Source organism: Tamandua tetradactyla, chromosome 5 (genome assembly GCF_023851605.1).
Source record: "Tamandua tetradactyla isolate mTamTet1 chromosome 5, mTamTet1.pri, whole genome shotgun sequence".
In the NCBI taxonomy this organism is placed as follows: Eukaryota; Metazoa; Chordata; class Mammalia; order Pilosa; family Myrmecophagidae; genus Tamandua; species Tamandua tetradactyla.
This window is the reverse complement of record NC_135331.1, coordinates 42,105,018-42,127,444: the sequence shown is the minus strand read 5'-3', so window position 1 is coordinate 42,127,444 and position 22,427 is coordinate 42,105,018. Positions and strand designations below refer to the sequence as shown.

The window sequence follows — 22,427 nt, the reverse complement described above, 5'->3', positions numbered from 1 at the left end:
CTTTAAAATACTGCTATTATTGTCTACTTCTTAGCAGAGTACATTTATTTTTTTCAATATTATAAATGAACTCCTCCCCAGCTGGGATTAGAGACCTAAACTGTGTAAATCAATTCTAAAAATATAAATAATTTTCTGTTACGAAGTGTTTTCAAGCATACACTAAAAATGAGGCAAAAAGGTCCTGTGAACTGGTGAAGCTCCCCCATCTACCTGCCGTGAAACCAGTTTCCCAGAGTAGACTCCCTCCTTTCAGCAGTTTCAATGAGAGGCAGGAATTTCTTCCAAAGCTCCTGAGTATGCCTGACTATTGACTTTGTTCCTCAAAGTTATACAGTGTATATGAACAGGACAGCTGAGATCTTAGCAAATTTAAATCTTATTCTATATATCGTGAAATGTAAAAGAAAGAGTCATGTTTGCTTACCTGTAATTTTGTAAGGTCTTCTGTATAATTTTTATCAGCTAAAGAATCAGATGATATTAAGACGTTAACCCATGGATAGATTAAGCCATAATGACTACAGGCATTTATCTGAAACATAAAAGACATTTATCCTACACAAAATAAAACAAACAAAAACCCTTTCTTCATCCATTCTGCAAAAAGCAAGCAACTGCTTATCTTCTGCCATGTTACAGAATTAGTTACACACTTTCCCTGGTTAACAAGAAGGGAAGTCTTTCAGAATGTATTTCCCTGGGAGAAGTTTTAGACTGCTTCTCATTGAATAAATGTGCATTAATACATATCCATGTATTTTTAAACTTTTTAATATTTCATAAAGAGGCAATTTCAAGTGAAAAAAGTAATACTGCTTTTAGGCTCATTATACTCAAAGAAGGTTAACTAATATTGGAAAAATTTTTATTTATACTATTTCCTGTGAGGAAAAATATCTTACATGTTTCCAAATCAATTCTCACAGAGCCCCCTTATTCAGGAAGTTGGTGACCTTTCCAGTTAACTCAGATTAGCCGTGGCATCCATGAGAGGCAAAGGGCTAGAGGAGGAAGGGGAGAGAAAGGCACAGAAGGAGCTGCTGTGTTTGCCCTGGGGGCTACAGAGCACCCCACAGGGACGGTCTCCCTCCAGGAGCCTTTTGCAGCTCCTCCCCTGCCAGGGAAGTGCGGATGCCACCTTTCTTCAGGTTCTACCTCATGCCCTCCGTGGAGGGTGTGCAGACACGGTGAAGTTTTAGGGGAAGCCCTTTCCTCAATGCTCTGGCTACTTGGCTACTGAGATACCACTGCAAGTAAGCAACACTGGAGTTGGCAGGACATTCTTCAGAGTATAAAATTATTTAAAATGGAGGCAACTGCAATCATGGGCTAGCTTTAAATGTATTTTTAACTCTGCTTAAATAAGATATCTGGTATTATAAACTAGATTTAATTCTAAACAATTAGACATATTAAAGTAAAATACTGTAATGTACTCGTTGACTTTAACATATATTTCATTATCTTACCAGATCCTCTGAGGTTCGCAATGGTGTGGTGTCAGGGGGCTGCCTCCTGGACAGTCTCCAGATGTACTGTGATGTGAGCTTGAAAAACAGTTCCTGAAGTACTACATCTGGGAGACAGGCTACAAGCTGAGCTTCCCAAAAGTCTACCAAGAGCTGAGGCGTCGTATCTTCATCCTTCCCACAGAGAGCCTTGAAGACAGTGAAATAAGACCCCATATCACAGATAAATACAGCATTCATCAAGCTACAGCTCATCTAGATGTTATAACATCATGTGGGCCATGCACTTAATAATTTGCCATTGCATTAGTACTATGGCAAAAGCAAATTTAGACATTTTAATAGAAAACAGAGTCCATTAATGGAACGGAATTTGCCTAGACACATTCTTTTAATTTGTACTTTTATATTATAAACTATGTGTAAGTCTGTTTTCTTTCTTTCTTTTTTTTTTTTTTGTCAATGAACAAATGAAAAACTCATGTGTTACATTCTGCTCCCCCTGATCAAATCTAGAACTGTATTTTCAATGTGACAAACCTTAAAGAAGGAATCTGCTTCTTCAGTCCCAATTTTGGAGTTCTTCTGTAAGCCGAGGACTGAAGCCACAAGAAGTCCAGGTTGGGTCTCCCTCAGGTGAACTGCAAGCTCAGTGGGAACAACCTGGCCCTTCCTCTGACGAATCAACAGCCGAGGTTCCAGGATGAAGCCACATGCCAATTTCATCTTCAGTTAGGAAAAGAGATTGAGGAACAGATGTACACTGCATTCAGGTGGTCCATCTTGTAGTACAGGCTGATGCACTGAAGTCATGGTAGCTATTAATAATATACTTTAATCTCAATTTTTTTCTTTAACTACAAAGGCTAGTTCTTTCCCTAAAATGGATATCATTCTTGAACAGTATTATAGAAGTTATTAATATTAAAACTTTTAAGCAACAACATGCCACATTTTATAGAGATTCACACCCAGGTCTACTTAATTTTAAAATAATAGAAGATTTTTTTCAAAATCATAGAAAGAAAATCCATTTTTCTGATGTCTCAATGTAAACTTGCTCTCCTCATCAAAACAAAGCCTGTCATTTGTGATAAAGCACTTCTCCTAATCTTGATTCAGAAACCAGAGTCATGCTACGGGTATTTGACTATTGTCAGGTAACAAAAATAACAGGGTAGGAGCATGGTTCTGAAACAAGACTGCCTGGTTCAAAGCCCAGCTCTACCACTTACCAGCCATGTGCACAGGCAATTTAACCTCTCTGCATCTCAGTTCCCTCATCAGTACAGTAGGTACAATAACAGCATCTACTTCATAGAATTGTTATGAAAATTAAGACAACAGAGGCATGGGACTTAGAATAATAAGTGCTGAATTAACATTCTCTCTTATTTTCTTCCCCCTAAATGATTAACATCTTTGGCCCCTGTCTCTAAATGGCCTCTCTTCCAAGGGAAAACCACTTTTCCTTCATGATACACACCATTCAAGTGCCCAACCTCCACTCATCTGTGATTTTCTGGGGAAGTTATTTCTACAACTACTGGACTCTTACAGTTTATAGTTGACATCCCATTTGCTCTAAATACACATGACTCTGCTCTATCTTTGGTGCATGTGTCACATTCCTCATGGCTAATGCCATGTAAACACTCCTGTACCAAGCTCAGTGCTCTGAACATACTTGATATTAAGTCAAAAGGTCTTTAGCTATCCACCTCTGCCATTTATCAGTCGACTTCTTTTTCACTTGCCAGATCTAAAGACCCAGACTCTTCCACTTTGGGTCTCTTCCCTTTTAATATTAAGTCTATTTCCTTTTACAAATTAAGAAAAACTAAGCTAGAAAGAAGCAGAAAGAAAACTAAACTCCTTAGCACTACTGGGTCCTATTTCCACCAGGGCACCATACCTCTGAATGGCTTTTCATTTCATTTCTGTGCAGGTCAAGGTCTCCCATTTTCAGAGCCATTGCTGCCTTGGTCAACGTCACTAAAATCGAGGAAAACCCAGAAGTATCTAGCTTCCTTAGATAGCTCATGGCAGTTAAAGGATTAGCGTTCTTCATAGAAGGACTACATAGAATATGAGGCAGTTGCTTTGGGTCAGCTACATGAAACATCTGGATCACTTTCGCTGCTAATTCCTTTGGTGAGCATGAACAAGAAATAAAAGGTCAGTCAGCCAATAGACAGCAACGAAATGAGCTAACAAAGATATGAAGTCAAAGTAAAAACACTCCAGTTGAGATAAAATAAAGCACTGTGTTTTGAATAAAAAAGACAGCAATGATGGTGTTACATGGGGGATCTGAGATGGCCTGAAATCATCTCTGTGCTGAATTATCATGAATAAAATGCAGTGAAAACATACACTGAGTTATGGCTAGCATTTTTAGTTTTAACAGGAACTCAGGAGAAGAAAATAAATATTTGATTAAATTGCACTTAAAAGTCCATTCCATGATATTACAACTGAGGGCAAATATACCTAGCGAGATCATTTATATGAGAAACTTTCATTTCTCACAAAACCTTAAAACAGTGGTACCACAATTTCCAACTCAGCATATTTATATTCAACTTTTTTTTAAAATAAGTAATAAAAGTTTATTAGAGAGAGAGAGGGGACATGCTTAAGGGAGTAAGCACAGGCGTGCTCAAGGAAGAGATGTGCCTAAATCCAACTATTTTTAAAAAGACATGGGGGGCAGGCCACGGTGGCTCAGCAGGCAGATTTCTCGCCTGCCGTGCCAGATACCCGGGTTCGACTCCAGGTGTCTGCCCATGCAAAAAAAACAAAAAAAGACATGGGGATAAAAATATATGGGGACTAAAAATAATCCATAATAATGTCTTAAAGTCACTGGGTCAAAGTTTCATAAGTGGACCTTTGCATTCAAATTTGGAGAATGGAACAATTTGGGTGCTGTAAGGGTCAGGAAAGAAGCTCTCTTGTCTGTTCAAAAGACATGCTGGTGCAATGTACAATGGTGGCTCAGTGGTAGAGTTCTCACCTGCCATGCTGGAGACCCGGGTTCATTTCCCGGTGCCTGCCCATATGAAAAACAAACAAACAAACAAAAAAATGCTACTTAGGGTAGGTCAGTGGTAGAATCATCACCTGCCATGCAGGAGTCCTGGGTTCAATTTCTGGCCCATGCACTATCTCCTCCCCCCACCTCAAAAAATTCAACAAATGGTGCTACCATAATGGGATACACATATGGAAAAAAAATGAAATGTGACTCCACCATATAGCATACCAAAAACAAACAAACAAGCAAAAACATGCTACCATCACCCTGGGCAGGTCATTTCATCTTTCCCATTATGACAAAATGTGAAAATATGCTCTAGGTTCCTTTCCAAGCTTATAATCATTAAGGAAGAAAAGGGCACATTAATCATTTCTTAGATAAAGAGCATCAAAGAAGAAAAATTTGGAATTTGACTTCTAAATGGTATTACGTAAAATAAATTACTAAAATGAAAAGTTAAAAATGTTGGCTATAACTAAAAAAGATCTATATTCACTTCACTTAATTCTTCATCCAGGTTTTCAGAAAGTGAATGATTAATGTAAAAGATTAATCCCCTCTCGTATTTCTGTGATCCATCCTCTACTGCCGAGTCCATTCGTGTCAAAACTTCAGTCATAGACAAGCCAGACATTTTATAGTATGGCAAAGCGAGGTGGGAATACTGGGTGTCAAGCCTAAAGAAAAGGAAATAAAAATACCTCAAATTCGTCGTTGTTAAGCCTGGAAATCTAACACATTAAAAAAGTACAACAGATTGGGCTTTTTATAAGATACAAATGTCAAAAATATTACTACCATAATTAGCTGGAACAAACTCCTAAATTTATTCTAAAAGTCAGTGCAGTTTCTTTTTGCCTGCTCAATAAAAATAAAAACACAATCTGTTAAGTTAATTTTAATATTTATGATGTGGCTCTAAAGTAATAATATCTACAGGTCGGAAAAATGTGTTTCATTACTTTACAATCATTATCATGAGTCAAGTAAGTCTACAAAGCAATCTTACCTACAACATTTCCTTAACACTATCTCAAAACAGAACCAACTATTCATCCCAGTGCCCTTTTCTGGCATCATAAAAACACTGACTATGAAGATTAAAAAGATAGACTGCCCACTGGCACCTCTTAAGGCAATAAAATAGTAATAAACTGGCTGATCAGGGAAGTTCAATGGTGAAAGGTCCTCAATCCTGAAAAAAACTTTAATATTCTTAAATCAAGTGGTGGAAGACTCAAAAACTTGAGGGCAGTGTGACAGTGGCCCAGTGGCAGAGTTCTCACTGGCCATGCCAGAGACCCAGGTTCAATTCCCGGTGCCTGCCCATGCAAAAAAAAAAAAAAAAAAAAAAAAAAAAGTTGGGACTTACTGCTCATCTAATAAATTGTGACTCCTTGAAGGAAGGGAATGGTCAGGGTCATGTTTGCATCTCAAAGCCCAGCACAGTACCTGACATTCAATACGTGCTCAAAAACTGCTTGTGGAATCAATGAGTAAATGAACCAGCTTTCCTCACACTTTCCCCCATTCATCAAGTAACTACTGGTGACGGAAGAGCGAACACACACACCTATAGCTCAAGTTGGCTTTCATAATAGGGTTCCCAGAGGCGTCACTAACCTGCTGTAACAGTCACCAAGGTGTCCACAGCTTTCTTTAAATGCTTCTAAAAGTTCCGCTTTCTCTGCAGGGTCCAGCTGATGGGCATCCATCAGGGCAGCTCTCACTAAGAGGTGAGCCTCGCTGAGAAGGTGGATGCAGCTCTGGGTCTTCACAGTTTTGTAGGTATTACTATAGTCTATCTGAAACAAGAAAGACCAATAGCCAGTGTCGCTCAAGAAACAACCTCCCCCCACCCCAAAAAGACTCCCAAAAGTTCTCCAGCTCTTAAGAATATCGATACATTTTGTTAGTAAAGTTAATATCTGGATAAATTAAATCCCAAAAAAGTATATATTAAGCTGTTATTTATCATTCTGACAGGGCCTGGCTGAAGTGGTTTTTCCCTCACAATCTACGAGCAAGTATGATACAATGATGACTAGATTCGACAGCACCAACCATTAGAGAAGGTCTGAATAATTGTCATCAGACATGGTACAAATAATATTGCAATACTAATATTACTCTTAACTTAGCAATAACATGATCACAACTTGATACTGCTAATGAACATATCTGAAACAGTTAACCTTTTAAAAAACAGTGTTGACTTGAGTAGGACATGAGATTTTGTTGGTTTGTCCAGAGTGATGCCCCGATAAATCCCAGAGTGATTTGAACAGTGAATAAAAAACTATTTGCAAAGTCCCCTTCCAGGAATGGTGAGAAAGGGGGAAAATTCATCTTCCCCAAGTTGAATTCTTGATATTCTCACAAGCAGTGCAGACAAAGCTATAGGCTGAGCCCCCAGTCTTGGGGTTTGTTCATATGAAACTTAACCCCACAAAGGATAGGTCAAGCCTACTTAAAATTAGGCCTAAGAGTCACCCCCAAGAGAACCTCTTTTGTTGCTCAGATGTGGCCTCTCTCTCCCCAGCCAATACAACAAGCAAACTCACCACCCTTCCCCTGTCTACGTGGGACATGACTCCCAGGGGTGTGGACCTTCCTGGCAACGTGGGACACAAATCCTGGAATCAGCTGAGACTCAGCATCAAGGGATTGAGAAAACCTTCTCGACCAAAAGGGGGAAGAGTGAAATGAGACAAAATAAAGTGTCAAAGGCTGAGAGATTCCACACAGAGTCGAGAGGTTATCCTGGAGGTTATTCTTACGCATTAAGTAAATATCACCTTGTTAGTTAAGATGTAATGGAGAGGCTGGAGGGAAGTGCCTGAAAATGTGGAGCTGTGTTCCAGTAGCCATGTTTCTTGATGATGATTGTATAATGATATAGCTTTCAGTGTGACTGTGTGATTATGAAAACCTTGTGTCTGATGCTCCTTTTATCTACCTTATCAGCAGACGAGTAAAATATATGGAATAAAGATGAATAATAGGGGGAACAAATATAAAAATAAATTTAGATTAAAACGGTGGTGATTGGTGAGGGGGGAGGGAATATGGTATGTACGAATTTTTTTGTTTTCTTTTTATTTCTTTTTCTGAACAGATGCAAATGTTCCAAGAAATGATCATGATGATGAATATGCAACTATGTGATGATATTGTGAATTACTGATTATATATTAGGACGGAATGATCAAAAGTTAAGAATGTTTGCGTTTATTTGGTGTTTTTTGGTATTTGAAAAAAAATTTTAAAATAAAAAAAAGTGTTGAGATTCAAATTTTCATCAAATTCAAATTGCGTATTCCTCCCTCATTTTAGTTTCAATTGGTGAATTTAGGTTCAACTGTATCTATTTCTGAAACTCACACTAGCTCATAAATTTATCACTAGCTAATCTGTGCCAAACAGTATATTCAGACTCCAGGAGTCAAGTCATCTGGATGAAGGTCTAACACTTTCATTTAAGCAAGAATAAAAAGGTCAGGGTAGATCCAGTATAATGATCAGCATAAAAATACCAGGGACAAATCAGGAAACATCCTGACTGGATGATCAAAAGTAATATCACCAATGAAGGACAAATGGACATCATGTGAGGGAAATGATGTCTCTGAGAAGGACACAACATCACTATGCAATATTCTGGCCGAGAAAGCATAACCTGAATCTATCACGAAAATCAGTTTAACCCCAAACGAGGAACGCTCTACCACCACCAAAAGAAAAACACACAAAAAACAAAAAACAGGTGGGAGGAGAGATTACTATATTTTCATAAATGTCAATGAAATTAAAGACAAAGAAAGTCTGAGGAAATGTTCAAGAGTAAAGGAGGCTAATGAGACACAACAATTAAATATACTACTTCGCCCCAGACTGCATACTAAATTGAAGGGGGGAAAATGCTATTAGGACATTATTGGGTTAATTGACTAAACTGGAATATGAACCATAGATTAAAGTATTGTGTAGAAATTAAACTTACTAAAGCTTAAGATTGTATCATTATAATACAAGAGAATATTTTGATTCTTAGGAAATAGAGATTAAGGTATTGAGCAGTACAAGGTTAAAGCACTGGCACCATGGGATTAAAGCAACTTTCTAACCAAAAGAGAAAAAGAAATGTTAACAAAATAAGCCATCAGTGGCTAAGAGAGCTCAAACAGAGCCAAGAGGCTATTCTGGAGGCTACTCTTATGCAAGCTTCAGCTAGATATTGCTAACTGCCATGGAGAAACTCCAATCAACATCATTCCTGTTAACACTAAAGAACACCTAGGGCTCTATCTGTGATTCTGTAAAAATTTCATGCACTAAGTTAACTTAGTGCATGAAAATTTCATGCACTAAGAAACCTATAACCTCCAGATGGGTTCTTAAAACAGATAAGTCCTCAAACGCAAAGGGGCCAGCCTCTCCAAGAACATCAGCTAATTCCATCCCCCTACCCTATATTGTCAACACCCCTTTTCAACATGAAAAAGTTACAATGCGCATAGCCCTAACATCATTCAGGATTGGGAGAAGGATCAAAGGAGAAGGAGTCACAACAGAGAAGACAGGATTTAACAAATGAATAACTACTGAATCATTATATTGATATTTCTTTTAAGTCTCCCATATCTTGGAGCAGCCAGAAAGAAAAGCCTGAAATCGTGGAACAGTAAACCACAGCAAAATACGAAATTTGTTTTATAACTACTTTTTAAAATATACTCTGAAATGTACTACTTTTTTGTATATATGCTATTTTTCACACAAAAAAAATTAAAATAAAAAAATGAAGATGGTTATATAAGTTAATATCCTTGTTCTTAGTTAATTTACATGGCAGTATTAAGTTTTCACAGACCATGATGTATACAACCTACACTCACGTGTCCAGTAAAATAACTGACAAAGAGACAATCAGATAGACAGGTGGATAGATATAATGACACGACAAACATGGTAAGATACTAAAATTGGGGGTGGCCAACGGTGGCTCAGTGGCAGAATTCTCACCTGCCATGCCAGAGACCTGGGTGTGATTCCTGGAGCCTACCCATGCCAAAAAAAAAAGCAGGTTGGAATGATCGGTATCAGGACTGAATTATTTTTGCAACTGACCTGTAAGTTTGAAAGTATTTTTAAATAGTAAAAAAAAAGTCAGGAAGCATGCAATTTACTTTCCAGTGGATTGGGAATCAAAAGTGTACATGTGTATAAGAGTGAGAGTTTAAAAAGGATGAAGCAAATGGAGTGAAATTATGACTCTGGTTGAATCTACGTGGGGAACATATAGGTGTTCTTTTTACTATTACTTTCCTTGCAACTTTTTTGTAGGTTTGAAATTATTTCAAAATAAAAATGGTTAAAAAAAAATGCCAAGGACGAGTGGATAGCTGTCACTCTTAGAAAGGAAAAAGGATGGCCAAGCTGGGCCCCCATCTATAAGACATGGTATGCTGCTGCAGTGTCCCAGGACAAAGTGCTGATATCTCAGAGAAAGGAAAATGAGACAGGTTAGCACCACCACACAGTACCCGTTAGAGTTAAACCAAAGGTCAAAGGTTATTTGTATTTAGACTAGTTAATCAATCCTCTTAGGAGTGTAGGTATGAATAAGGGAAGTTTATCTTACTGAAGGGAATTTCTACTGGTTCCACAAGTGTCAGAAGCTGCAAAAACGAGAAGGTGGAGAAAGACACACATATCCCACTTTCACACAGATCCAGGAGACTGGCTGGCTGTGGCACTCTGAACTTAGGGCAATTAGAAATCAGTTTCTGGTCATCAATTACATTCTGAAGTTCTACAAATAAGAAGTCTGAAAGGAGTACCATTTCCTTGTACAGCTGCACTGGTGAGATCGTATTCACAATATACAAACTCCACCCTGCCTCAGTAACAGTCGTTTTGAGCTTAACACTGGTATCTTTTCTAGAACTAAAAGCAAAACAAAGGACAGGAATTATAAGATAAGACATATTAATAATAAATAGCAGTTTTAAATGGTATATAAATGCAGTGATATAACTATGAAAATCATTTTCATTTAGCATTCAGTGATTAGCTGGGCAGTCAATTTTTATAGTACATTAGTTCACAATACCACATGGCTTAAAGCATTTAACAGTCTATAACTTATATATACTGATTAACCAATCACTTCCAATTCATTCCATAGGTATACTTAAATGGGCTATAGCCCAAAGAATAAATAGGACCCCTCAAAAAGAAGAGAGACTTGACTGTAAAAGTCCCTTTATGTGGTTTTCCCTGGCATGTGGCCGTCATGAGACCAGCACAGCCTATGACACAAAGCTTGGCAGAAGCATCAGTGGAGCCATCCGCAGAAGGGGATGGCTGCTGGGAAAATGCAGAAGATGTTTACACCTGTAAATCTGCTTAAAGTAGCATCTCATCTTTTACTTTCCGTATGTAATGTATTTCCTTTAGTATACAAATCTTTTTAAAATTAAGACTTTTGACCAAATGAATTATCAAATGAATCAGAAGTTTTTAAAATTAAAAAAAATCCTATACTTTAAAAATGTCAAAGGTGGGCCACGGTAGCTCAGCTGGCAGAGTTCTTGCCTGCCATGCCAGGGACCCAGGTTCAATTCCCGGTGACTGCCCGTGCAAAAAAATTAGAAAGCCAATTGTACAAGATTATATATTGTTTATTCTCTTGTCAGAAAGCTATTAGGATTAGTCAGTCTCATTACATTCTGTATACCTTCTAAGTGACAAGTTACACAGGTCCAACTTAATTATTCCCCTTGGTGGGACAAAGTACAGGTACAAATAATTTAAAAAACTAAAACCCTAGGCTAAAATAATAATGATCATAACTTATGTTTGACTTGAAATGTTTCTCTACCCCTAAAAAAAGATTTCTTTCTTGATTAAATTTTCCTTAGAAAAATGTTCAGATTAGCTTACATTTCCTATCACTAAGTTCATAGCATAGAACACATCAAATAGAAGTATAACTAGTCTGGAATAAAACACTGTAAAAATCGGAAAGCAGAAAATCCAAGAGTTAGCCAGAGATTAATGTATCAAAATGCAATTTTATTTTAAGGTAGAGCAGCACATATCTATAGATCATGAATATGCTTTAAGGTAAGAAATGTGTTGTGAATCTCTTTTGAAATACCAGAAAATGTTTGTTAGATAAAAGCTTAATCACTGAATGTCAGAGAAGGAAAATAGTAAGAGCCTTGTAGTTTGGGTTAGTGTTAAACACAGATAAAATCAGTAACAATTCATTCCAGGACCTTTGGCAAGGAATGTCTGGGGGAAGGGAGATGCTTACAGAAGCCTCTTGGGTGACCCTCTTGTCTCCGGAATGGATTCAGGGTCTGCCTTGGTCAAGAGCAGGATATGGTTTTTAAAGTGGCAAATGGCTTTCAAGCCTATGAAGAGCTGTATTCGTAAAACACAGACATCCATACTGACAGGTGGGCAAGCCTAGTAAAGGAAAAATCATGATGAACCAAGAAATAAATGTACATGAACGTTAATCTTAAAAAATCGCTGCTTATGTGATAAAATCTCTTCTGTCCCCTGAAAACTATCCAAATCCTCTTTCTTATCAGACCGAAGCATTTATCTAAACCTATATTACCAAGCATCTGGATGCCTACCATAGAGGTAGTCTGTATTCACTGACTACATGAATGCTGAGGAGTCCTCTGAAGGCCCCGCCTAGGTGTGGGAACTCCCCTCCTGCCCTGCGCGAGTGGTCTGGCAGAACCCCCAACCGTCCCTCTGCCCCAGGCAGTTCAGCCCTGGGCCGGTAACCAGAGACCCACGGAAATCCCCACTAGCAGTGGGATGCTAAGTGGGGGCGGGTGGGTATGCCCAAATGGGGTTTCCTGGCAAAATGAGACACTATAAAAGAACATTCTATGAAAGTACACAGAAAGTACACAGGGCGGGCCACGGTGGCTCAGCAGGCAGAGTTCTTCCCTGCCATGCCAGAGACCTGGGTTCGATTGCCGGTGCCTACCCATGCAAAAAAAAAAAAAGAAATTACATATCATGATTTCCTTGTGGATGGGTGAGAGATATGATTGCTGTGTTCAGATGGCCATGACTGTGAGTCCTTTAGGAGTGAAGTGTCTAGACCGACCGACAGGCTGTGGTGTCTCAGATACACTGGGGGAAACCTTGGACCAGCAACCAGGTTCTTGCCCAGTAAAGGACTATGAATTCAATGAATTCAAGTAGAAGTGTAAGACAACTGAAGAACCCTTTCTGGGAGTTCACAAAATGATGCTGCCAGGCCCCTGCCAGCTCCTGTTTTGGCTCTGAGATGGTTGTTGTCCCTTTGCACAAAGAGGTAAGGAAATATATATTTTTTCATTCCTAAAAATAGCTGAAGTGGACTCAGCTAGTGCTGAGGAGCCAGAATCTCAGAAGAAAGGGCGCTGAAGACCATGTGCACTTTGGACCAGACTCTGTGAGGTTGTAAAAACTTTTCACACACCATATTTTCCAAAGTCTGGGTCAGCAAAAAGGCTGCATGACTGCATACTGATTCAGATAGCATCTAGGACTTCAGAACCCGTGGAGCTGTAGGGACGGGGAGCCAGGAGGCACAACCACACTGTCCTTCTCCACCTTTAAAGGACCAGCATCAAGAGCAGCCTTCCCCGCCGGCTGCCCATCTCTCTTATTCTCTCCTCCTTGTCTCTTCCTTATTCCCTCTTTCTGGCTTTATGGGAAATTCTGAGAAAACCTGGAATTATGATTTCACCTCAAATATGAATTGATCCTACTTCAATCTACTATATAACTCAAATTCTACCTTCATACCTATTTAAGACTGTTTTTCTAAGGTTTAAAAGAAGAAAAGGCAAGGTGTAGGGAGTAGAAGAGAAGGAAAAAAATCTCCCATTTTTACTAGGGAAATAAACCTTATTTAAAAAAAATCTATTCAAAGGGCTACGTTTCTGTCTTAAGTACAGACAGACATCAGAAAGCTGTTGATTCTTATTTCCCAAGAAACTAAACGAAGGCAGTAAGCCTGGCCAGCAACACAAAGCTACAAGCCGGCCATGGCAAAAGAGAGTCACTGAGAACTCCAACTATGCTTTCCATAAAACACTATCACATCTCACAATCTGGACAACTGTGAAAGGGACAGAGCACCCTGCACACAGGAAGCCCCACAGAGGGGCTGGTTTAATTTAACTATCATTACTCAACAATCTGTTTTCCAGGAAATGGCATTCTAGGCTCCAGGAATTTTAAAATATGAGCCATCATAACGGGATTATTTCCTGCAGAATGTGAACTCAAAGATTTACACAAGTAGCTTCTACTTCAGAGGTGAAACAGTATATGACGAACATTATGAAAATGACCGACACATTTCTGAGAACATAAATTCAAAATCAGAAAACACAAAATTTCATCCTACAACAGCCTACATTTACTTTGTAGTCAAGAGCTTTGCTGACACTAAGCCCATACCGTCTCACTAAAAATTAGGCTATTGATCTAGCACATCCATTAACTCTCAGATTAGACTACAGATATACTGGAGGCTTACAAAATGACAAAAGAATTACAGGCAAACTTGACAACTTAAAAATACATCATTTCAATGCACCTGATTCGATTTTACACTCTTGAAGTAAACTGATTTCTGTACTGCTTTATTAACAGCTCTATATAACTGCTACCAATATTTTCATTAAAAAACAATAGTATATAATAGACAACGAACTGTGCTCACTGAAGTTACACAATATATATCATTTACCAAATTTTAAAAACTATACGCTAAACCAATTCTGAGTGAAATGCTTTTAAAGCAATCTTAAGAATTGTCAGTAATCATTGTGAAATGCTTAATTTTCACATCCAAAAGTTCTAATCAATAAACAAGATAACCTGAAGACCTTTAATGGTTGCCAAGTTTAGGTGCGAGAGGAAATTTGTTAAGTACTAGTGTGTTCCTTTTGGATGCTAAGGTTTCACCGCCATCAAGAGCCAGTTCTGACCTTCAAGGTGGTGTCCACGTAGGGGTCCTCCTCACGAGCAGCCGCTGCGCTGCAGCGCACCGTGAAACACTGCAGGTTGTTACTAGGGAAGAGGAGAGAGACCACTGAGCAAAGTGCTGTCAGCAACCAACACGCCCATCAGGGGAGATTTCGCAGGCAACAGAGCAAGGGACTTGAGTATCTGTCAGACATTAGCAAATCAAACCGTTTCTCAGTAAGACTGTCACCTTCATGACCAAGAGAAGGAAGAGAGAAATGAGACAAATTCTCACTGACTGAGGGATTTCAAACAGTCGGGAGATCATCCTGGAGGTTATTCCTATGCATTATACAGATACCCCTTTTTAGTATATGGTGTATTGGAGTGGCTGGAGGGATGTGCCTGAACTGTAGAGCTGTGTTCCAGTAGCCTCGATTCCTGAAGAAGATTGTCTAAAGACAGAACGTTTACAGTGTGACGGTGTGATCGTGAAAAACTTGTGTCTGATGCTCCTTTTATCCAGGGTATGGACAGATGAGTAAAAAAATATGGATAAAAAATAAATAATGGGGAAGGGACAAAGAGTAAAATAAATTGGGTAGATGGAAATACTAGTGGTCAATAAAAGGGAGGGGTAAGGTATATTGTATATATGAGTTTTTTCTTTTTTATTCCTTTTCTGGAGTGATGCACATGGACTAAAAAAATAATCATCCTGATGCATACACAACTATGTGATGATATTGTGAGCCACAGATTGTACACTATGTATGAAAAATGCTTCAGAATCTCCACGGGCTAAATTTCATGTGTGTTTCTACAAAGCTCCAGGATGACTCTGATGTATACTCCTAAATATCCATGGATCTAGGCAAAGATCCTCATTTTACAGAGGTATGGATGGGTGAATATGAAAGCTTGGTTTTCTGCCTGCTATCTCTATCTTCCACTTCTCAGGATAAAATTCAGCCTGTGTATGCTGGGCAATACACTCAGATTATGCAAACACAAATCCAACAGTAGAACTGAAAGTCAGAGATTGAGGAAACTTCAGAAATCACCTAGTCCAGCAGTGTGTTTTAAAGATTAGGGCATGGAAGGTTTATGACTGATCCAACTCTAGGGAAAGTAAAGCCAAATTAGATCCCAGATCTCCTGATTCCTCACACACCTCCAGCTCTCTCCACAACCCCAGGCTGCTCTGCACAGTAAAAGGACCGGAAGACCCCCCCATGTGTACACCACAGATGCCTGGTGATTGACTGGTGGGTAGAACAACACTTCAATACTAATATTAAAAACAGCTGACGGAGAAATTGCACCAAAACTCATCTTGTACCAGATGCATAAGAACAATTTAAAAAAAAGCTAGAAAGAAGAAGAGATAAAAATCCACTCTATTGCTATAAAAAAAAATGGATATTATATATATATATTTATTATTACTATTATTTTATATTTGATGAAGCCTGAGTTTACACCAATGCTAACAGGAATAAAATGCAAGCCATACAGGTAATTTAAAATTTTCTAGCAGTCATATTTAAGGTAAAACAGTAACCTTAAAATAGAAGAAATACTTAACAAGAAAGGTACTCTGACATTTTCACAGTTGGGAGACTTTGCACAATATAGATAAGAGTCCTTTGATCAGAACACTCCATCTTTGTTTTGCACTTTCACTTCAGCTCCCACCCCGCTATCCCTCTGTCCATATCTACAAAGGTATAGGAAATGGCCTCTGGAGTCATGACAATAGCTGGTTTAGCAGCAACGTCACTTTGAAATCTTGAGTACAGTGTTAGCGCCCTCAGGAAGCAAAACTGCATGGAAGGGACTCTGAGAAAGTGGGGAGCAAATAAAATAAAAAGCACCTGTAGTGGGACCATAATGACAGTTGAAAGCAGCAGGGATAAATAACTTATAAGTTCTAGGGATAAAAAAGATAAGGTCCTTTGACTCATCTCCACCGGCAGTAATCCCAGCTGTTGGTTATTGTTGGAATATTAAATAGCAAATATTTAAGAAGAAGAAAGTAAACTGATATGTACTGTCATGGAAAGATGTCTAAGATATGCTATTAAGTGAAAACAGCAAGTTGATGAACAGTAGATATTGTATGAGCCACTTTTGGGGAATGGGATATGGGGGACTTTCTTATTGGGGTATTTATATAATATTTACATTTTAGATAATTTATATTGTTTTTTAGATTCTAAAAAAAATCTCCATTGCCTTTTTTTAGGATATGTAAGCATACCACTTTTCAACACATTTTTTAAGACAGCCTTATAGGTCAAGATATTTCTAAAAGATATATGTGATAGGCGAAAAGTATATAAAAATGAATTATGCAACATAATAGAATTTTAAACATAGGGGTAGAGATCCATATTAAGGATCTAAATTTACATATAATAATGTCTAATGGTTCCTCAGTCAAGTTGATGTCAGAATATCTTTTGTATTAAGAAAAGCTCCAAAAACCTACTTGGAGGCAGGCAAACCCCATAAATTTTAAGTACCTACAAACCCTCACCATACTATTATTTTCAGTACCTACATTCCAAAATAGCGCATGACCTATACATAAGGGGACAGGGGATAAATTCGGTGGGTCCACTCGCTAAATTCTCAGGTGTCCTGTACATCATGTAATCAGATGGGAAAAAGACAGCCTTTTTCCATCAATACTTTGGGACTAAAATTAATATCTTTATTTTTCCCTTCTTGCACCTCTCCTTTTCCTTGGTTTGTGAAATGCTGTAGTATCCTAGGTTCTCCTGCTTCCTTACAGATCCTTCTCTTTCTCCTCTTGCTCCCAAACATGACCTTCACCAGAGTTTAGTTCTACAATCAACTTTTCTCTATCTACACATTCTCAGGGCCACGTGCATTATTTCAAGAATAGGCTCTTTTTTGATAGTTAATAAAACTTCTCCTCAGCTTTTCCCTCTCCCCAAATTTCCAGTTATGTACACAAAAGTCTACCCAACATTTTCTCTTGAAAATTCTATGGGCAACTTAAATTCAAATGTCTAAACCAAACCGCTATTACCCCACTCTAACCAGCCTCCGTCCTTCAGAAAAGAGCAAGCCTTAAATCCTAGTGGGGTTTCTGTGCCTCATCCATTCCCTCCCTCCCATCAGCACCAAGTCTCTCCCATCCATACTTCTCTCCCTCCCTTCCCTTCACTGCCACCGCCCGCCCAGAGACCCTCATTATTTCTTGCCTGAACTATCATCCTTCTGCACTCAATCACCCTTCATAATGGCCACCATTAAATTTCTTAAAGCAAAGCTCTGACTACATAATTTTCTTTGCTCAAAACCTCTGAAAATTGCTTAATTTTCAAAGCCCTGAGCTGCCACTCAAGCAATATTCTCACCATTCTCTACTTTTCAGTTTCTTCATAAAGATTTCTAGATAACACTTTGGAAACTGGGAAGAATATCTACCTGGACACAGTTCACTTAAGCAAAACATCCTCATCAGTACCACTTCTTCTTACACTAACGAGATCGGGAGGAGAGCAAGCACCCCCATAAGATGGGTCTTCTGCAGTCTGAAACACTCCAGTACCCACTGGACATTCTGATACTATCAAGTTAAAAAAAAAATCACTGTCCTATGCAATTAGTTATTAGATGGTCCTGCAAAACTGCACTACAATCTGTGCATAGGCTTTCCATTATCTATGAGGACCTTTCACTTTCCAGCTGTCAAAAGTCTAACTAGCTTTCATATCTCACTTCAACCAAAATTATCCAGCTGAAACTTTCCCACCCAACTCAGTCATAAGTTATTTTCCTCCTCCTAGTGCCTACATTACCTTCTTGAACCCTTAATACATTTTCTACCCATCTCCTAGCCTAGTTTTTGCACCCCTTAAATATGTCTCTGGCCCTCTCTTACATTGCTGCTTTTGAAGGCATACAGTGTCTTATTCACATAAATAGTGGGTCCAATGCAGTGGTGCCTTGAACATGATGTAAGCTCAAAAAACAGGAAATAGAACCAAAAGCACCACCTACCGCTGAGATGAAAAGAAGTGAGATCAAATCCCCACTTGGGTTTCCACGCTGGTTCAAAACATAAGGAGACTCAGAAGACATCTGCCACTAATGAGCCACATGGCCTTGGTCAATCCCAGCTTCTCTGTGACTATTTTCCCATTTGTACTAATCAGGAGGTAGGATCAGATAAACTTCCTGGCCCTTTCACAGTTTTAAACCATTATGAAATAATTCGATTCAAACTGAAACAATATGACTGTGATGAGAAAAAAAATTAAGAAATCTAAATAGATGCCTTAATTCATTCCACTGACTTTTCATTAGGATTCCTTATAAAACTCATTTCTTATGAAGAATCTTATACTTCTTTTCAAAGATCCCTATCCAGTCTAAGGAAACAAAATAAAGAAAAAACCAGAAGCAAAATATTTAACAGAGAAAGGCCAAGTACAGACGATTAAAAAACATGTGAAAAGACAAATTTACATTATTAATGTACCATGCTATATACTGGGAGTCACACAATTCTCACACTAAAAGATTTAGGCAGAATCTTGAGAATTTACAGAAAAATAAATGATTCAAAGGCAAGTAAGTGACAATGTGACAGTACCTTGTGATGACGTGCAGGAATTGTGGTGTGAGCACTGCCTGCTGAGACTTCTCAGGATACTGGTAGACTGACATTAACTCAACAGATTTGACAACCATGTAGAGATAGCCCACATGTGGCAATGAGAAAAAACAAAAAAGACTCAGCAACTCTTTTTTCTGAGATGAACTTTTTCCATCAGAAGTAAGAGAACCTGAATTCAAGATTAGAAGACATAAATACTTTGAGAATCAGTAAATAAAGGGAAAGAATCAAAACCTTGCCTTTACTAACTATACAAACCACAGCAGCATATCAAACAACTGCTAAGGGGAACTTTATAGAAGAAATGCCATTAATAAATGAAGAAGAAATTAAATAATTACAATAGCATCAATTTGCAATCCTTTAATAAATTAAAAGATCTAGGTAGTGATCATTGAAGATTGTTAACATCACAAAAAGAGAGCCAACCAGACACTACTATTCTTCCAACAAAAGAAGTCAACCCCAACTGCATTATTAAATTAAAAAAATTTTTCAAATATTTGATGAAGTATGAGTTTACACCAATGCTAAAAGAAATATAATGCAAGCCATACAGGTAATTTAAAATTTTCTAGCAACCACATTTAAAGTAAAAAGAAATATGTGAAACTGTATTAACCAAATATATCTAAAATACTACCATTTTAACAAACAATAAACACAGGAAGTTAATGTTACATTCTTTCTTGTGTGCTAAATCTTCAAAATTTGGTGTGTATTTTATACTCTGAGCATAACATAATTCAGACTAGTCATATTTAAAGGGCTTAATGCAACATATTGCTAGCAGCTACCATACTGAACAGCACAGCTTTAGATGTAACCACCAACTCAAAGGAGGACACAGGGGACAGGGGAACATGCTAAATGACACTGTGGGGATTCAATCAGCAAAATTCAAATTGTGGGAAACTCTACAGCAATAGTATCTGCTTAAACAAATTTTCAAAGAAAATACAGAGGAAAGAGAGTCTGTGAATTAAAAGGAACTTAAAAAACATATTAACCAATTAAAACATATAAACAGAATATGATTCAAACAAATGAACTGTAGTTTTTCGGTTTTTTCTTTTTTTTGGTTTAGAATAATATCTTGGGTTTGTTTAAATGAAAGAATCCCTTTAGCATATTGAAATATTAACGGGTGACATAAGCTCTATGCTATTTATCAAAATAATTTGGCATGAGGGTAGAGGAATAGTCACAAGACAATGTTGAAGCTGGGTGAAAGGTACATGGGTGTTTATCATACTGTTTTCTCTATGTGTTTGAAATTTTCCATTGTCAAATTTTTATTAAAAAGCACATCTCTGATCAACACCTATAAGGATACCAATTAATAACAAAAATATCCAATTCTGCACTCTCTACATTGACCTTCCCCCCAAAAAAAACTGTCTAGCTTTTCTCCTTCTCCTTTACACACATCTGTGCTCTAACTAAACAGAACTGCTTAAAAACTTCCATACACAATTGATGATTTTATACCTATACATGATGGCTTTGCTACATAATACTGTAACAAAATTTCCATCTTCTAAGAATTCTAATCATCCATTAGAATCCAGATCAAGTAGATACTACCCCTAATTCACTCATCCATTCAATATGTATTTATTAAGTACTTACTGTCATTGTTCTAGACTCTGGGATACAATACTGCAGGAAATAACTGTTTTCACAGAGCTTTCATTTGAGTGATGGGGTGGGAATGGGGAATAAACAGGAAACAAAGTCTCCAAGTGTGCAGAAGAGGGATATTTTAAATTGAGAGGTCAAGGAGTTCCTTGGTAGTGAAGTCATATTTCAGCTGTAAGTCAAATGACTAGAAGACATCAGCCATGCAACAGTTAAAGGAAATACACTGAAAGCACAGGAATAGCAGATAACAGGCTCTTGGACAAGAATGCACTTGACATACATGAAGAACAGAAAAAGTCCAGTGATTGATGGAAAATGGTAAGCAGAGGAAGAGTGAGACAAGATGCTATTAGAGTTGGGGTCATTACAGGTCATGGAAAGGACCCGAGATTCTACACAAGTGCTACAGAAAGCCACTGTTGGGTTTTTTGCATGTATGTTTTTTGTTTTTGTTTTCATTGCAGGGTTTTAAGCACCAACCTATGACACAGAAAGCACACTCTGGCTGATGAATGGAGAATAACTTGTAGAGATCAAAAGCAGAAGCAGGAAGTTCCTTCATTCCTGCACTGACCTCTCCAGGGTAATGCCATCACTTTTTCTTTGGGGGCACTGGCTCCTTTCAGAGGGTAACCCTCTGTGGGACAGCCCTCCCGGTGAGAGAGCACACATGCCCTCTCCTTGCAGCACTCTCTATTATAAGAACACATATTGCCATTGTTCAACAAAGTGGCCTTCCTTGGATGTCCATGCAGTTAGGAGCCGTTACAATTTCTAGAGGTAACTCTACCACTTCCTGTTTCACTAATGGAAACTATTCGTGAAGAAGTTAACTCTACATCTTTCTTGAGAAATAGTCATTTGGCCACTTCCCCAACTCTTTAATTACAGGGAACACTCATTTTATAAGCCTAAAAATTCCCCCTTGTTGCTAACCCAAATCTGCTTCCCAGTAAGGTACCACCTCCGTTCCAGGGCTGCCCTCCAGACTGACGAGGAGCCTAATTCTTCTTCCACCCATCAGACCTCTGACAGTAGAGAGGAGAGTGCCACACCCTGTGCGTCTCCCTCTCTTCCAGGCCGAGCAGCCTCTGCCCTCCCCTAGCTGCTGCCAGAGCTTGAGTCTTCTCACAGCTCTGTAACCTCAAGTCTACAAAAATCCCTAAACTCTGCAACCAGAAGTAAACAGCAACAAACTGCGGCGCGCAGGGCCTCACTGCTTTGATTAGCATATGATTCTACTATTAAGAGAGTCTGAAATCAAATGGCTTTCTTGCTTTCTACTGAGCTGACCATGGATAAAGAAATTTTTTAAATAGGATCCACTGTGAATTTTGTCTTGCTGACCCTACATCACACTAAAGGTTTCTCAAACTTCAGCTACTTCCATACATCTCTGTGATTTCTTTTTCAAAATTCTGCAATATCTCTATGATTATTTGCTTAACTTCTTCCTTAAATCCACATTTTTAACTTAAAAACTTTCATTCGTTTCTCTATGTATGGAAAACCAGGCACCTGCTATAAGTATGAGGGAGCCATAAAATAAATTCAATAAAAAGTAAAGAATCACATTAGAGTCTGGTGAGATATGTTGCCGATCAACATTGAA

General features: G+C 38.3%; 2 protein-coding genes across 8 annotated transcripts in view; one reads left to right on the top strand and one right to left on the bottom strand.

The window, feature by feature from the left end:
* The window catches only part of CP (ceruloplasmin), a 61,109-nt gene extending 59,244 nt beyond the window's left edge, over positions 1–1,865 (top strand). The window contains exon 19 of one of the 2 annotated variants that reach the window (XM_077160748.1): positions 1,476–1,865. The gene's annotated coding sequence lies outside the window, so the exon portion shown is untranslated. The remainder of the gene's footprint in view (positions 1–1,475) is intronic. The other variant, XM_077160746.1, reaches the window with a different exon arrangement.
* Positions 1–22,427, bottom strand: part of HPS3 (HPS3 biogenesis of lysosomal organelles complex 2 subunit 1) — a 39,469-nt gene that overhangs the window by 6,941 nt on the left and 10,101 nt on the right. For 5 of the 6 annotated variants that reach the window (XR_013175834.1, XR_013175837.1, XR_013175836.1 and 2 more), the window contains exons 5-14: positions 19,148–19,340; positions 14,538–14,619; positions 11,840–11,994; positions 10,359–10,464; positions 6,139–6,320; positions 5,012–5,192; positions 3,388–3,621; positions 2,013–2,198; positions 1,473–1,661; positions 428–535 (exon numbers count right to left, since the gene is read on the bottom strand). Coding sequence is in view for 3 of the 6 variants with exons in the window: in XM_077160749.1 (XP_077016864.1) it covers positions 428–535; positions 1,473–1,661; positions 2,013–2,198; positions 3,388–3,621; positions 5,012–5,192; positions 6,139–6,320; positions 10,359–10,464; positions 11,840–11,994; positions 14,538–14,619; positions 19,148–19,340 (1,616 nt within the window). In the remaining 3 variants the exon portion in view is untranslated. Of the gene's footprint in view, positions 1–427; positions 559–1,472; positions 1,662–2,012; positions 2,199–3,387; positions 3,622–5,011; positions 5,193–6,138; positions 6,321–10,358; positions 10,465–11,839; positions 11,995–14,537; positions 14,620–19,147; positions 19,341–22,427 lie in introns of those variants that run through there. The other variant, XM_077160752.1, reaches the window with a different exon arrangement.